This window comes from Trifolium pratense, linkage group LG7 (genome assembly GCF_020283565.1).
Source record: "Trifolium pratense cultivar HEN17-A07 linkage group LG7, ARS_RC_1.1, whole genome shotgun sequence".
NCBI classification, from domain to species: domain Eukaryota; kingdom Viridiplantae; phylum Streptophyta; class Magnoliopsida; order Fabales; family Fabaceae; genus Trifolium; species Trifolium pratense.
In genome coordinates this window covers 5,957,749-5,972,193 of record NC_060065.1, presented here as the reverse complement: position 1 = coordinate 5,972,193, position 14,445 = coordinate 5,957,749, and the positions used below count along the sequence as shown (strand labels likewise).

General features: G+C 32.4%; 1 protein-coding gene across 2 annotated transcripts; it reads right to left on the bottom strand.

Annotated features, from left to right (window-relative positions):
- Window positions 1-8,707: 8,707 nt before the first annotated feature.
- Window positions 8,708-13,623, bottom strand: LOC123898391. Of its 2 annotated transcripts, none has more exons than XM_045949325.1 (5): window positions 12,726-13,623; window positions 10,041-10,103; window positions 9,782-9,844; window positions 9,618-9,686; window positions 8,708-9,523 (listed from the first exon to the last, which is right to left on the bottom strand). In XM_045949325.1, the coding sequence occupies exons 1-5, from the start codon at window positions 13,023-13,025 to the stop codon at window positions 9,293-9,295; spliced, it is 726 nt and encodes a 241-aa protein (XP_045805281.1). In that variant the 5' UTR covers window positions 13,026-13,623; the 3' UTR covers window positions 8,708-9,292. The 2 variants fall into 2 exon arrangements, with proteins under 2 accessions (XP_045805281.1, XP_045805283.1); XM_045949327.1 differs by lacking the exon at window positions 12,726-13,623 and adding an exon at window positions 10,594-10,780.
- Window positions 13,624-14,445: the final 822 nt, after the last annotated feature.

Sequence of the window (14,445 nt, the reverse complement as noted above, 5' to 3'; positions counted from 1 at the left end):
AGACTAAGTTGAGAGGATACTAAATTAGAGACTAAATTGATCGATTGGGTTGGCTTTGTGGTGTACTACTTGGATTTTAGCAGTGTGCTCCTTTCTAGATTTTTATATTCAAATCTTTTAAAATATTAAATTTTTTGCGTAGAACCAGCCTACAATTAATTTTATTCTGATTCAATTGGACTATCGTTAGCGCAGACGGTGAGATTGAGTTCTAGAATTTTTTTATTATTTTAGATATTGAGTTTAAAAAAAATTGACGGTTTATTTTTATATTTTGAAAAAACACGAGTTTTAAGACAATTTTACTATATTAGGTTCATTATCTAGTGGCTTAAGATAGTTAGCGTTTTCCTATTTGAAAAATAATAATTATTGTGCCATGCCATGATGAGTTGTTTCATATATAACGAATTGAAGGTCCCCCCCCTCTATCGACCATATTATCATGTTCCTTTGCCACCCTTCACCTGCCTTCAAATTAGGCTTTCATGAACTTCAGGACCACAAAAGCACTGTTTCCTTCCTACCCAACTCTAGTATCATGCATGAGATTCGAGAATGAATACTCTCGATCAATTGTTTTCCTCTCATATTTCTCAAGTATTATTAATTTTACCGTTGATTGAAAAAGGTAAAATGAGTTTTTAATATAACAAATGAGAGTAAAAATGTTCAATATCGATCAATTGTTCACATGTTAAAAATGTTCACTAGAGTTTGACCTCGAGATAAAGTAAAATTTGACTAAGAATTGTCCACACCAATTCTCTCGAACGATTCGTCCTAAGAGAAACTCATTAACCATTATGCTCAAAATTGTTTCTAATAGTGCTTTTATAGCTACAAAATGTCCTACTATAAAAGACCTAATCATGTTCAATAGACCAGCTAGCTTTTGAAGTGCTATAATAGATGTGTGGGTGTGCAGTGATTTATGTTGCGCTTTTTTTAGCAGTTGTTTCAATAGGTGCTATTAATAGTTAATCATTAATAGTGTTTCATGTACAAAACGCCAACTTAAAAAGGTCTTTGAGAGTTGAGAGTTGAGACAAGGTTTTGGATGACAAACTTTGCTTAATGCATAAATTGTAGCCTTTTTTTGGATCAAAATATTTTAATAGCGCCTGGCAAGAACTGAGCTATATCAAAAGCCAACATCTAATTACAACGCTTGCTAAATAAGGGGTTAAGATTCCCTACCTTCAATTTTTCTACATTTACTAGTACTCCATCCGCCCTTATTTATAAGCAAAAGTTATTTTTTAGATTCATTGAAAAATCAATGTATTTAGCATGTATCCAAGCTAGATACATTGATTTTTCAATGAATATTAAAAGTAATTTTTGCTTATAAATAAGGTCGGAGAGAGTATTATTGAATGTGTTTTTAGTCTTCTTTTTTTTAATACTTCATATTTCTCTTTCTATTTTGTTTTTTATTGAAATTTAATTTTCACTAAATGTAGGTGAATTTAGGAAATACAGATGTAGAGAATTTAAATCCCTAAACAAGAGATATAAAGAGATGGAAATAAATTTTATAAAGTTGGATTCCCGTGCATTTATATGCAGTTGAGAAAAGAGTGTTTATTTGAGAAAGAGAGAAGACAACAATTTTAAAAAATAAATATAAAAAAACTGATTTTGTCATATTTGCACATTACTTAGGAACGGGAGGAAATTTCAAGTGCGGTGGATCCTAATCCATAAAGAGATGTCTAGAAAATGTTCAAATTCTTTGATGGTGGACATTTAGTAAAGCGCCATCAGACCATGGCTAACATGAGTTGATGTCGCGCATCTCATACACACTTAGCTTCGGATAAATATTATCTTCAATTACTTTTTAGATTAGATTATTGTTTGCCTTTAAACCAATCCAAATGAAAGCTATAAAACTCTTCTATTTTCCACATTTGTAAAGAATTAGTCGCAATCTCCTATCTAAGAGCGCAAATATGACTTAGTTACATAGGGGAATCAGATACTCTCCCATGAGGTTTTTACTATAGAGAATCAAGTAAAAATCTTGATCAATCAGAGTTTTTTACTTAGTCACCTGCTTACAAAAAAAAATACACTACATTATTATTGTAGTAAAGTGCGAGGTGAATTAAGTTTCGCATGGTTGAACATTTTATTAATGAAAGGACACAGTGCCTTATGATTTTGGATAAAGATGTGTCATTCAACTCATTTGTGAAGTTGCTTTGAATTCAATGTGAATTATCCATCAACTACCTTCTTATGATCCAAAAATAATTCACGATGACAAAAACACGTGTGCGGATGCACGGGTAAATTGCTAGTTATATAGGAAATAAGAGTTTGAGTTTCTATATGTGTAACAATAGTGAATAGTGACACCAACTAGAATAAGTAAGGGGGACCAAAAGTCCCTACCAAGGCAATGTAGGTGATATGATAGATGAGGAAAGAAAAAATCGTCAGAGGTGCATATATTTGATTGATTATACGAGTAAAGTTTTGCATTCAGACACAGATATGTAGTATAAATGGTCGATGGAACAATTTTAATGTCAATGCTCATGTTTTGTCACACCAATGCTTTTCATTTTAATCTCTTTTTTTTTTTTGTTGCTTGTGCATTGTTTGTGGAATCAAATAAAATACAATGAACATTAGAAGAGTATGATTTCTTTGTAAAGAACAATAAGGTGGTCATGAAATATTGCCTTTCATGCAATGGTAGGGTTTGTAATATTGTATATTAGAATCTCACTTGTAATGAAAATGAAAGGTGGTATTGAACCATGAGTTTGACAATTCAAAGTAGTGAAAGAACACTGGCTTGTCAGTTTAATTTACATAGTTTTTATATATCTATATAGTCACTGTTTTATTGATGAAATAGGATTGGAGTAATGTAATTATTAACTAGGACAATGAAAAAACTATTGGTATGCTGGTCACTTAGTTATATATTTTCAGAAAAATAAAATCACAACAAAATATATGATTCTTTACAACTAACTATTCTGGCATTTTATACCTCAAGTTTTATCTGAAAAGATAAATAAGGGGTAGTAGATGACTCACAATGATGGATCGATGGAAGAAATGCTTCGAGCTGGAGGTCGGAATCCGAGCGTTGGAGAAGGGAGTAATGCATACCTTAGGAGGTGATGAAGGTTGTACATATAGGAAAATGGATGTGACATTGGGCTGATAAATATGACATTGAGTTTAGTTCAACTCAAAAGTTTGGTCCAGAACACATACTTTTAAGAATAAAATAAAATTGATTAGACATACTACCATATAATGTATGTATATGATATATAATAGAGTTAAATATATTTTTCATTTTAATAATATTTGTTACAAAATTTTATTTTTAGTAGTTTTGGTCTCTTTTCTTAAGTGAACATATATTTTAAATAATTTTTTTAGACATATTTAGAACATTTAAAAACATTAAAAATATAAGCTCAAAATTAAATTTAGAGATTCAACTTTATATTATTTTTGTCTTGAAGTTTAGCGTTTAAAAAAAATTCTATTTAATTCATTCATTGTTAAACAATTTTAAATTTTTATTGAAGAACTTGTTATAATATTTTTTTAGGAAATACAATAGTATTCTGTCAAAATAAATAATAAAATCCAAATAGTAGTACTGGTTTAAACTATTATAGATGTAATACGATTTATGACCTTTTGGGTATGTGAACATCACATTAACAGTGAATGAAACAGAACCATGTGGAAAAAACAGAATAGGCATTAGTTTTATTATATAAAATAAAAATAAATAACAGAGTGGGCAGCTCATATATATGTAACTACTAGTATAATATATAGAGTTAATAATTGTCCACAACTCTTAGCTTAATTGACGAAAACTGCCGAAATTATTAGCCTATTAGGCCATATGTTATGATTAGGGTTCAAACACCGACTCTTTCATTTGTGTATGTAACTCTATGATGTTTGGTTCTTACTCACACAATTAGTTTAACTTAAAAAATGATAATTAACATATTTTAAATAATGTGATATATGATATAATGATGTGGAATTATCGACTTTGATGAAGTTGTAAGAAAATCTCTTAAAAATTAAATTTCAACTTAAAAAATTAACTTTTAATAATTTAATTATCGACGTGATTCTATATATTAAGTTGTATGTGGTGTCATTTAAAATCAAATTTTTTAGTCTAAAAATGATATTAAACTTCTAAAATTTTATAATTGAAGAGTCCGATTTTGTAAATGAATAAAAACATATGATCAAAATTGCAATTAAACTTTGATATAAGAAAAATATTAACATGAAATTGCCTTTTTCCTCAAGGTGACCGTGTGTCCTCAATTGTTTAAGCAAAACTCTAATACGACAAAAATTGATGGTTGAGGAAACCTTAAATCCTCTCATGCATATGCATATGCATAGTTTAGGACTTGGGATCAACTAGACATATTCAATCGCTCTCAAAGTGTGTGTGCCAAAGTACCATTTTTCTATATATTCTTTTAGGTCACTTTCTTTCTTTGATTTTAGTTACGAATGTCATGCCATGTTTCCATTCTCCCTAGTACCACAAAGCCTCCCCGTGACATCTACCCTTATCAAAAGTTACCATCAAGGTTTATAAATGTAACGAGGACAACAAAATAGTCTAGTCTATAACAAGTTTATTTGGACAAGGAGTGGAGAATGAGTTTAATTGAGAAGAATTTTAATCAAAGCTAGGATGCTTTAAGCATTCTATCAATACTATTATATGGAGATGTTTAGGATTATATATATGCCAACTTGAAAGTTCACTAAGCATGGCCACTATAGTGTAAATGAATTTAGTGGACAATAGAGAACTCTAAATGCAAAGGAATTGTCTAAAAAAATTGAGTTAAAAAATTTCCCAAAGGGTAAAGGTGTTTCTTTGGAGGACGGCGAGATGATGTTTATCAACGAGACAATGACTTAAAAAAAAAAAAGAAGTTATTTATTTGGATAGATGTGTTCATTGTTAAGGTAAACTATAAGAATCATTATGTAGGAAGGCCTAAGACATTTGGGAGAAAGCGAGTCTTTAGCCTATAATCAATGGACCGATAGACATGACAAATAAGTTTGTTTTTGTATGTTTTTTTTGCTAGAGATGTTATCACAGAATCAAGTCCACATGTCTACAATGGCTCTTTGGTGTATTAGGAAAAGAAGGAAACGAAAAATTGTGGGAGGATGTCTAGAGGTTTGTCCATCGGTTTCGTTTCAATTGGTGCGGTTTCGTTTCAATTGGCGCGAGATGATTTGTCCATCGGTTTCGTTTCAATTTTTAAGGAGCAAAACTGGGGATACGACATCCCCCTACCCCGTGATGCCAAAGCTTGGGAGATTGAAGCGAGCAATAATCTCGTTAAAGTTTAAATGCATTTCGCCAAATCCCTAAAGTTTCACATAAATTTGATGGGACTAGTGTGAATCTCTATCAATTAGGAATGAATATGTAATAAGAAGTACTATGTTCCTCTGTCCGTCTCATTATAAATGTTTCATTTTTAATATTTTCAATGTCTCAAAACAATTGTCACTTTAAAAACACTAATAAAACATTAATTATTTTTCCACTACTCTACTAACTACAATCAATAATGATGTTTTAGTAAATAGAACTCATTTTCTCTTTGAAATAAACAAATCTAATAATTTTCTTAAGAAGTGCACACACTCAAATATGATATTTTTTTATAAGACGAGAGAGTAGTAGTAGAAGAACAAGAAATAAGAAAAAAGAACAAGTAAGCGAACCATCAAACCAAACAACACCCAAATCCGTTAATTCAATTCGTTATTGGTCCACGATAAAAGTTACATGATCTTCCTTAGGTGTTATATAAAGCCTATATTTCAATATGGCTTCTCTTCCCCATGTTTCTTTTTCCTCCCAAATTTTCAATTTTGCCTTGAATAAAAACTTCGGAACATGATTTTTGAATTTTTCCCAAATTTGAACTAGGAAAAACACGTTTCAAAAATTTTATTCAAGAACAAAAATCGAAATTTGGGACGAAAAAGACTAGGAAAAAAAATTCTATTTCCAATTCCACTTTTATGCCACCCAATAAGAACTTCTCAAGGTTGAAATCATAATAACAATGTTGTCATACAGTCATTTTATAGTAGTATTCTCTTCGATCACTATTATAAATAATTTGACTTTTTTAATATATTAAAAGACTGATATATTTAAGTCTGTGAGTCTGTGACCGTAATCATTGAACTCCTCATTGTTTCTAGATTTCCAAAATGCCTAACATATTTAACCCTAAATCCACTAAAAATTTACTAAAAGTAACTACAGAGTGATACGGTGTTTAGCAATTTAAGAGGGAAAAAAATGGTATTTGCTAACAAGTGTCTCCGGAACACTCGTTAACCGTATTTTTTTTTGTAAACTGAATATAACTACTCAAAGCAATCCATCGCATGTTCTTCGCGGTGTTCTTACATGTTAAAAGGCATTATTTACGTAAAATACATAGTCTATGAGAGTCAAAATAAAAAGAATTGTTATCCCTATGGAACACATTTTTGAAGAAAAAAAAAACTTTACATAGAAGAAAGATAAAATGTTGAACGAGATGGAACTAGAGGATCGAGATCCTGTCCCATGAGAATTCCACCGAAGGAAGTCTAATGTGAATTTGTATAATTGAAATCCCCTTCAATTGACTTTGACTGCAGGAGTGCATGCGGTAAACAAGATGAAAGACCGAGATCTTACTGGAGAAAAATTTGGAGACGTTTATAATATATTTGAATTAGTATTTATTATAATTTTTTGAAAGATAGTATTTATTATACTGAACTTTATGAAATACATAAAATTATAAAACTGACTTTTAATTTACCAACATTTGTCATTATACTATTGTCAAAAAAAAAAAAAAAATTTTTTGTCATTATACATTTTCGTTTTGACCAAAACTAGCCTTTAATTAATACTTTTTTTTTACTAAAAATAAAGGATATTCATTCATTCAAACTGATAGAGTACATCGATGTAATACAAATTCAAATTTGCTAAAAATAAAAAGGATGAATCTGCAAACAAACTCACATCATCCATGTTAATAGCATAAAACGGCAAATTACATAAGCCTACATATATAACTATATTGAAGTGTCTGAAATGTCCATGCCCCCAGATCTGCAGCGTTGAAGACACAAAAGTCGACATTGGATAGATTTGTACTTGATCAGATCTAATCATTCAACCTGAAACAAATGAACACCGCACAAAGACGGGAAAACAAAATACACCGCACAGAGACGGCACAACAGAATACACCGCACAAGGACGGGATAACAAATAACACAAAACCAAACAAATATGTGAAAAATCACACTTATTAAATAACGAGAAAGAAAAAACAATTTGGAGGGGTGATTTTAGGTCAAGATTTGACCTGAAATCACCCCTCTTTGATAAACTAAGAAGAAGAAAAAAGGTGACGGCTAGGGTTAGAACTTAGGAGATAGCCTTTAATTAATACTAGTAGTCCTCTTTGTTGATTATATGCTTCATTCTTTTTGGTCCATTTCACATTGTATGAAGGAGGCTTCTTCTAACTTACTATATGTGAACATCTTTGTAGTTGAGGTCACAAAAGTAATCGCCAAAGTAACAACAATGCACGTGAGAAAGAAACCCGAGAGGTTTAGGCACAGTTTTATTGACTTGGTATTTGTCGCATGAAAACCAGGGCATAATAGAGGGCTTTTGACCAGATTAGATTAGATGAAAGTTAGTGAGTTACCACTAAAAGTACTTCTTAATCTCATTTTTGCTTTGCCGTAAGCTTTTTGTTTGGTGAGGGACCATAAAATGTACTGAGAACAAATGAAAATTAGCAATAGCAATATCAAATGCCAACCAAGAACCGATGAAAAAATTGCAGAATACAGCTAAAGTAAATGAAAAGATAATAAAAAAAAACTTATCTGCTGAAGCAGGGTAAGGGTTAACAGGCTTTCTTACATAAATAAATTAAAACTGACATGGAGAACATGGCCTCTAATCTTAGCACATGATTTGTTTAAATTTTACAAACGTTTCCCCCAATTGATGTAATGAAATAGTAGTAGGGAGTAAGAACCGGTACTAAATATGTTTCAATTTTGTCCTGATCCATACGTTTTGATGTGAACTTTTCATAATACCAACAATACCCTTAATTTTTTTTATTAAAAAAAAAAAAAATTATTAACAAATTCACCATAACATAAGACACATATATTTTTTTTAGCTGCAAAAAAAATTTATTAACAAACTGACCATAATATAAGACATATTTTTTTTTGACATAAGTTAGACCAGGCTGGCGCGCTAGTTATAAATAATATAGAATCCTATAGTGAATCAACAGTTCAAAATTTTCAGAAATTTCTCAAGATACATGTTGAAGTAGACATTTACAGTCACCAATGACCTAACCTCTGAGGCATTTATCTCATGGTACCAGTTGAGAGAAAAATGATGCAAAAAAGAATAAATGTCTCAAGACTCAACTGAACTCGTTCATTTTCCTTAATTTTTGTCAAACATCATCCCATTCATGGAATAATGAAAACAACAAGTATGACAGTAAGCTTACTTCAAGGGATGACATTGGTTTTCTATGGCATTTCGAGTGATTTTCAAGCATCATTCTATTATAAGCAACTTATCCAAGTGTTCTATTGTAGAATTCTCCTTTAAAATAGTAAACATACATAAATGTATTACATGTAAGGGCCTTCCTCATCCATATTGTCAAGGGTAAAAAGTCTTATAGAAAACATATGGCCCAATATTTGTGTCACATTTGACTTTAAAAAGAGGCATGAGCTTCAAGTAAACACGTTCTCAGACCAAGAAACATCCTCATTCTCAGAACAATTTGCAGAGTGAAGGTGCAACCGATTGAAATTGCAACTTGTAAATAAATTTAAAGGACATTATAAAGGAATCCAGGAAGATTTTAACCAACAAAAGAATGGTACATTGGTACTTATCTTACATGAATCGGAGGAACATGCAACTCTAGTATATCTCTACTCTACAGCCTTTTACGGCTAGCACTACCCAAGAATATTTCCTCTTTTACGGCTGCCGTTTGTTTCCCTTCACAACACTTGGTAGTTGTATCAAGAAACGTTTCTCATGCACGATGCTGTCGATTGGTTAATATTGGAGGGAGTCTTCAAAATGCTCTCTATCAGCCTATACATTGTCCAGAGTGATTGTTTCAAAAGTCCTGCCAAACAATGTAGGTCTATCTCAAATCATACCATCATCAGATGGCATCATATTTAGATCTGGTATCATGAAAAAACTTTCTCCAGTGGACTCGATCTTGTTTGGCCTAGATTCCGATGGTTGTGAACGGGTATTATCTTGAGTGGGGACCTCGGAAGCTACTATTCTCTGGTGGGGTTGACCAGCAACCGTACCCTGTAGTTCAATGGAAGTTGAACTTGGCTTGTTATGAGATTTTGATCCAAAACCAAGCTGAGAATACACACAAAAAACTGGGGTAAGTACCAAACAAAATGGACATCATAAGGGCAATCCAATATGATTCAATTTTGAATTTTTAATATACCTTCATCCTCTTCAAGCTCTCATTTGTATTTCTCATTACCTCAAAATTTGCATTTTTAGTTGCTATCTCCTGCAAAACAATATCAATATATTAATAGTCAAGCATGAAGCATGTCATCTTAAACATATGCCCAAAATATATATATACCATGATCAGAAAATTACCTTCTCCAAAACTATTCTTTCCTTTAACAGGGAACTCTCCTCTTCCTTCAATTCTGTAAAGGACTGGAGAATGGCAAAAACAATCAGTATTTATTTAACTTTCTTATAACATATACAAGCAATGGCTTCTCAACCAAGTTGAATAGTCGCTTTTGAAAAGAAAAAAAAATCTAAAGTAGAAAATGAGGTGGCTCTTCATTGAAAAAAAAAAAAAAGAGAAAAAAACAAAGCCAGAAGCAACCAACCAAAGTAGCTTTACCTTTTTTTTTCTGCACCTTTTGGTAGAGGCTGAGTTGCTAGTGTATCCACTTGTAGCAGTAGCCTGAAAAAACAAATCCAGTTTCAGTAATTAAGCGTGTGTTTGGTTCTGCGGCGGAGAGAATTGATTTTGGCAGAATTGATTCTGTAAAATTGATTCTGGCCAAAATTAATTTTAAGCTGAAGTGGTTTATGTTTGGATATATTCATGAAAAAGTGAGTTGAACAAAAAATTTGAGTGTAAAAATCAATTCTAGAATCAGAAGCTACGATTTCTAGCTTCAAGTAGAATCAATTCTGGAGGCAGAATCAATTCTACTTTTGAGAAACCAAACAAGTCAGAATCAATTCTACACGTCCAGAATCAATTCTGGATGCTCCAGAATTGAAACCAAACATACACTAAGTAACATAATAATAATGACATACAGTGAATGTTGATAAAAAAATTAGATTTAGAAAAGGCTAAAGTCATGTGAATGAAGATTAAGTAAACTGAGAAGAATCATACAAATTTAATAGAACAGCAAAACAGAAAAGAAGTGGAGTCAGACCGAATATGTCAGCATAACCCAAGGTAAAGGTACAATTGAAGCTGTGATCCAGCTAAAAATATCAGAAATAATCTTATAAGAAAGTTGCTCAACTAACTGCTTCATGCTTGCTTGCTACTTATATACTATAACATATAGTATTATATCCAATTAAAAAAATATTATATCAATTTAAAAAAAAATTAAAATTAAAATCAACATGATTTACCACTACATACATCATACATGGATGATGGATCTGTTTACTTTATTATACTCCATTGGAACACGTCTCATATGAACGACAAGACAATGAAGCCCATACCCTCCACTTTCAGGCCCACGTATACACAAATACAACCCATTGATTATTCTTTTCTTTCTTTCTTTATTATTATTATAGTTGAAAAAGAAATTGCATCCACGTAGGACAGCCCAGCTGGCATTACTAGAGGCACACGATAACACGTGATCATCTTATTTGGAATGCTCACGTGACTTGGATCCCATAAGCTAGCTACTCTCTCTCGATCTCCAATTTCATTCAATTTAAATATAATATAACAAATAAATAAATTTAATTTTCGTAGCTTATTATTTATTTTTGGGGATAAGCTTATAAATAGAAAAACAAAATGAGGCAGCGCGCTGCATGCTTCTACCGACTGGAGTAGGGCCAAACAAAGGCCGCAGATTCTGCTTTGTGCTGATTGCTTGTCTCTTCCAATTGCATACCCAACCAAATCCAAAACTAGCGTTATAGAGTTTTAACTTCCTAATATTTAACACACCAACTTCAACTACCTTCACTCTCATTCCCGTGATACTCATACATCTTATAATAACTACTACCACAACACATAATAGATGTATCTCGAGATGAATCGTTTCGGTTTAAAAACGAATTCAATTGAACAATTCTTGATCAGACTTCTTTCGACCAAAACACGTGAGAGTTAACAATAGAAAGTGCAATCTTAATTTTAAATGCTTTTGTGGTTAACTTTATTTACAATTTAAAATCAAATATTGCTGGATCTGTATTAAATTCTCATCACCTTTTAACATAATTTCATTTAAATTACCGAATCCTTATCCTTAATTAATAAAAAACGAATCAAAAACATAGCAGCGAGAAAAGATAAACCCATGCCTAATATTAACCACCTCCAGTCAGGTATTGTAATTTGTAGTCACGAAGCAATCCTTAAACATTCGCACTGCACCCATCCCTATCTTAAGGGACCCACCAACCAACCATTACTAACATCAATTTACCAAAACACCCTCCTCCATCTTCTACACCCAAATTTATTTATTTATTTTTTTAAAAAACGAATCTGAAAATTCTTCACATTTGCAATTTCCTTATTGACTCAAAGTGGGCGGAGAAAGTGGTGGCGGAAGCGGTCATATTACAAATTAAAAAAAAAAAAAAAAAAAATCAACTGTCAAAGTAGAAAAGTTAATTCGCGGAATCTTAATCGGACAAAGGAAGGGTGTTTTCGTCAATCAACAATTAATTAAGTACTAGTAACACCAAAGTGCTTTCCTCTTCCATTACAGTGCTGACCTCACGCCAAATCCAGATGCCAACAACATCCAGGGGCATTTCCGTCACCACAATATCATCATTTCATAATTAAAAAAATTAAAATCAAAATTTGTAAATAAAAGTGGTAAAAGAAAAGAGTAATGAAAGATACAAGTTCTTAACATAAAATTCCCGCAATAAAAAGGAAAAAGAAAAAAAAAAAAAAAAAGATAGTAAGTATCAAACGGTTTCAGTGAGTGCATGATTTTTATTTTCTTCTAAAAAAATAAACGGAAAATAAAATGGCAAATTGACAGATTTTGCCGTCAGTATCCATCCGGTGTCAGTGGAAAAACGAAAACGAAATGCGCGATTGGAAAAACGAGAAAAGTAAAGAGATCAAGGACAGAACCGTCAAAACTAAAAGAAGCTTCGTTCCAAAGCAAAAATATCTGACACACGCGAAACCGTTTCAACCGCCGGAGCCACATCGCTCCAAGGCGGAGTTAAACGCCGTACACAGATTTCTCAGTCAAACAACAGAAAAAACAGATTTCAGATGAAGAGAAAGAGATTGATGTAGATAGTGATGAAGAGGGAAAGTAAGAATTAATAGAACCTTGGATCTGGCGGCGTTATGGTAACGGCTGGAATCTTCATAACCGTCGGCGGTGACAGATGGAGAAGCACCGCCGCTCCAAGAGAGAGGAGTCGTTGGACTGCATCTAGTTGAAACAGCACGGTCACAGCGAGAAATAGAAGCGTTTAGTCTCGATCTTGAGCGCGGTTGTTTGTGTCCCCATGAAAACGGTAATCCTTGAGATTTGGTGGCGACGCGGTGCTTGAGCCGTAAGAGAAGCTCGACGACAACCGTGTCGTCTTTGATTGCCGCTCTCATCCAGTCGTCGTTGAGTGTCATGTTGTTGTTGGTGGTGGTCGGCGTTGGTGGATAACAGTCATGTAAGAGAGAAGAGAAGAGAAGAGAATCTGTTGTAGTTGTGGTTGTGGCGTTTGTGTGTTGGGTGAAAAAGATGAAGAGAGGGTAGAGGATAGGTTTATATAGAGATAGATAATAAATTGAGATTGTGAATTGTGATAAATAAATAAATAAATAAATAAATAAAATGAAAATGAAAATAATAATGGTAAGTAGTAATAATAGAAAAATGGGAAAGAGGGGTAGGGATATTATGTGGCGGTGAAGAAGAATGATGATGGAATAGATTCGAGTAATTGTTTGTTGTTTGTTTGTTTGTTTCGTCGTTCCTAGTAGTTACTATTACTAAAGCTTATAAAGGCGCAAGAGTTTTGTTGTGTCGTCGTAGTAGAGAGTAGGGTCGGGTCTTAATCCTTTGCGCTCTTTCTCATTCTCTTTCGGATATGGGACCCACTTAGACTTGTGCCATTTTCATTTGAGGCCAAAAACAACCCTTCCCTTACATATTGAAAAGAAGAAAGAAAAAAACTTACAATAATTAGGGAGGGCTTATACGGATGCTTGTATTATTGGAGCTTTTAATACGAGTTTTACGTTATAAGCTCTTATGTATAATAAGCTATTTATGTTTGGATATGTTCGTTAAAAAATACTTATATAAATTGACGATATTTCAATTTAGTTTCTTCAAAAAAAAAATATTTATATAAATTGTTGATAAATTTTTTTTAAAAAAAAGTGGGGTACTAAGTATGAAGAAAAAAAAATGACCGTAAAAAAACAAGAAGATAAGTTTAAGATTGACTCAAAAAATAAAATTCTAAAAAATGTGTTAATATTGTGTAAAATGGATCGAGCAGAATCATTTTTCATAAGCTCCATGTTAAGCTCAACGATAAGCATATTATGAAAGCTTATTAAAATATGACATAAGTAGTTTATGAAATTGTGATAAGCACTTTTGATTAGTTTACCCAAACACTAATATAACGACTTATATCAGTAGATAAACCAACATAAACTTAAACTAAGTCATTCCAAACGGGACCTTGTACATTCTTAGCAAACGACAAATTCTTTTTCTTGGGAGTAGGTGGCGGATTGAGAGTGGTGATAATATTCGTGTTATGTATGACTCCTGGCTGCATAGGATTGATAATAGATGGGTGTCCTCGCCTCAACCAGCAGGTGTATATCAGCTGTTTGTTAAAGATTTGTTACACGACAATTATAAAGCGTGGAATACAGCTAAGGTTCATAGCTTGTTTTAGGAGATGTAATGGATAGAATTCTTGCAACACCACTTGTTGGCTCAGTCAGAGAGGATAAAGTGGTCTGGGAGGAGGAAAAAATGGGTGTTATTCAGTGAAATCTGGTTATAAGTTAGCTATTTGTTATATTA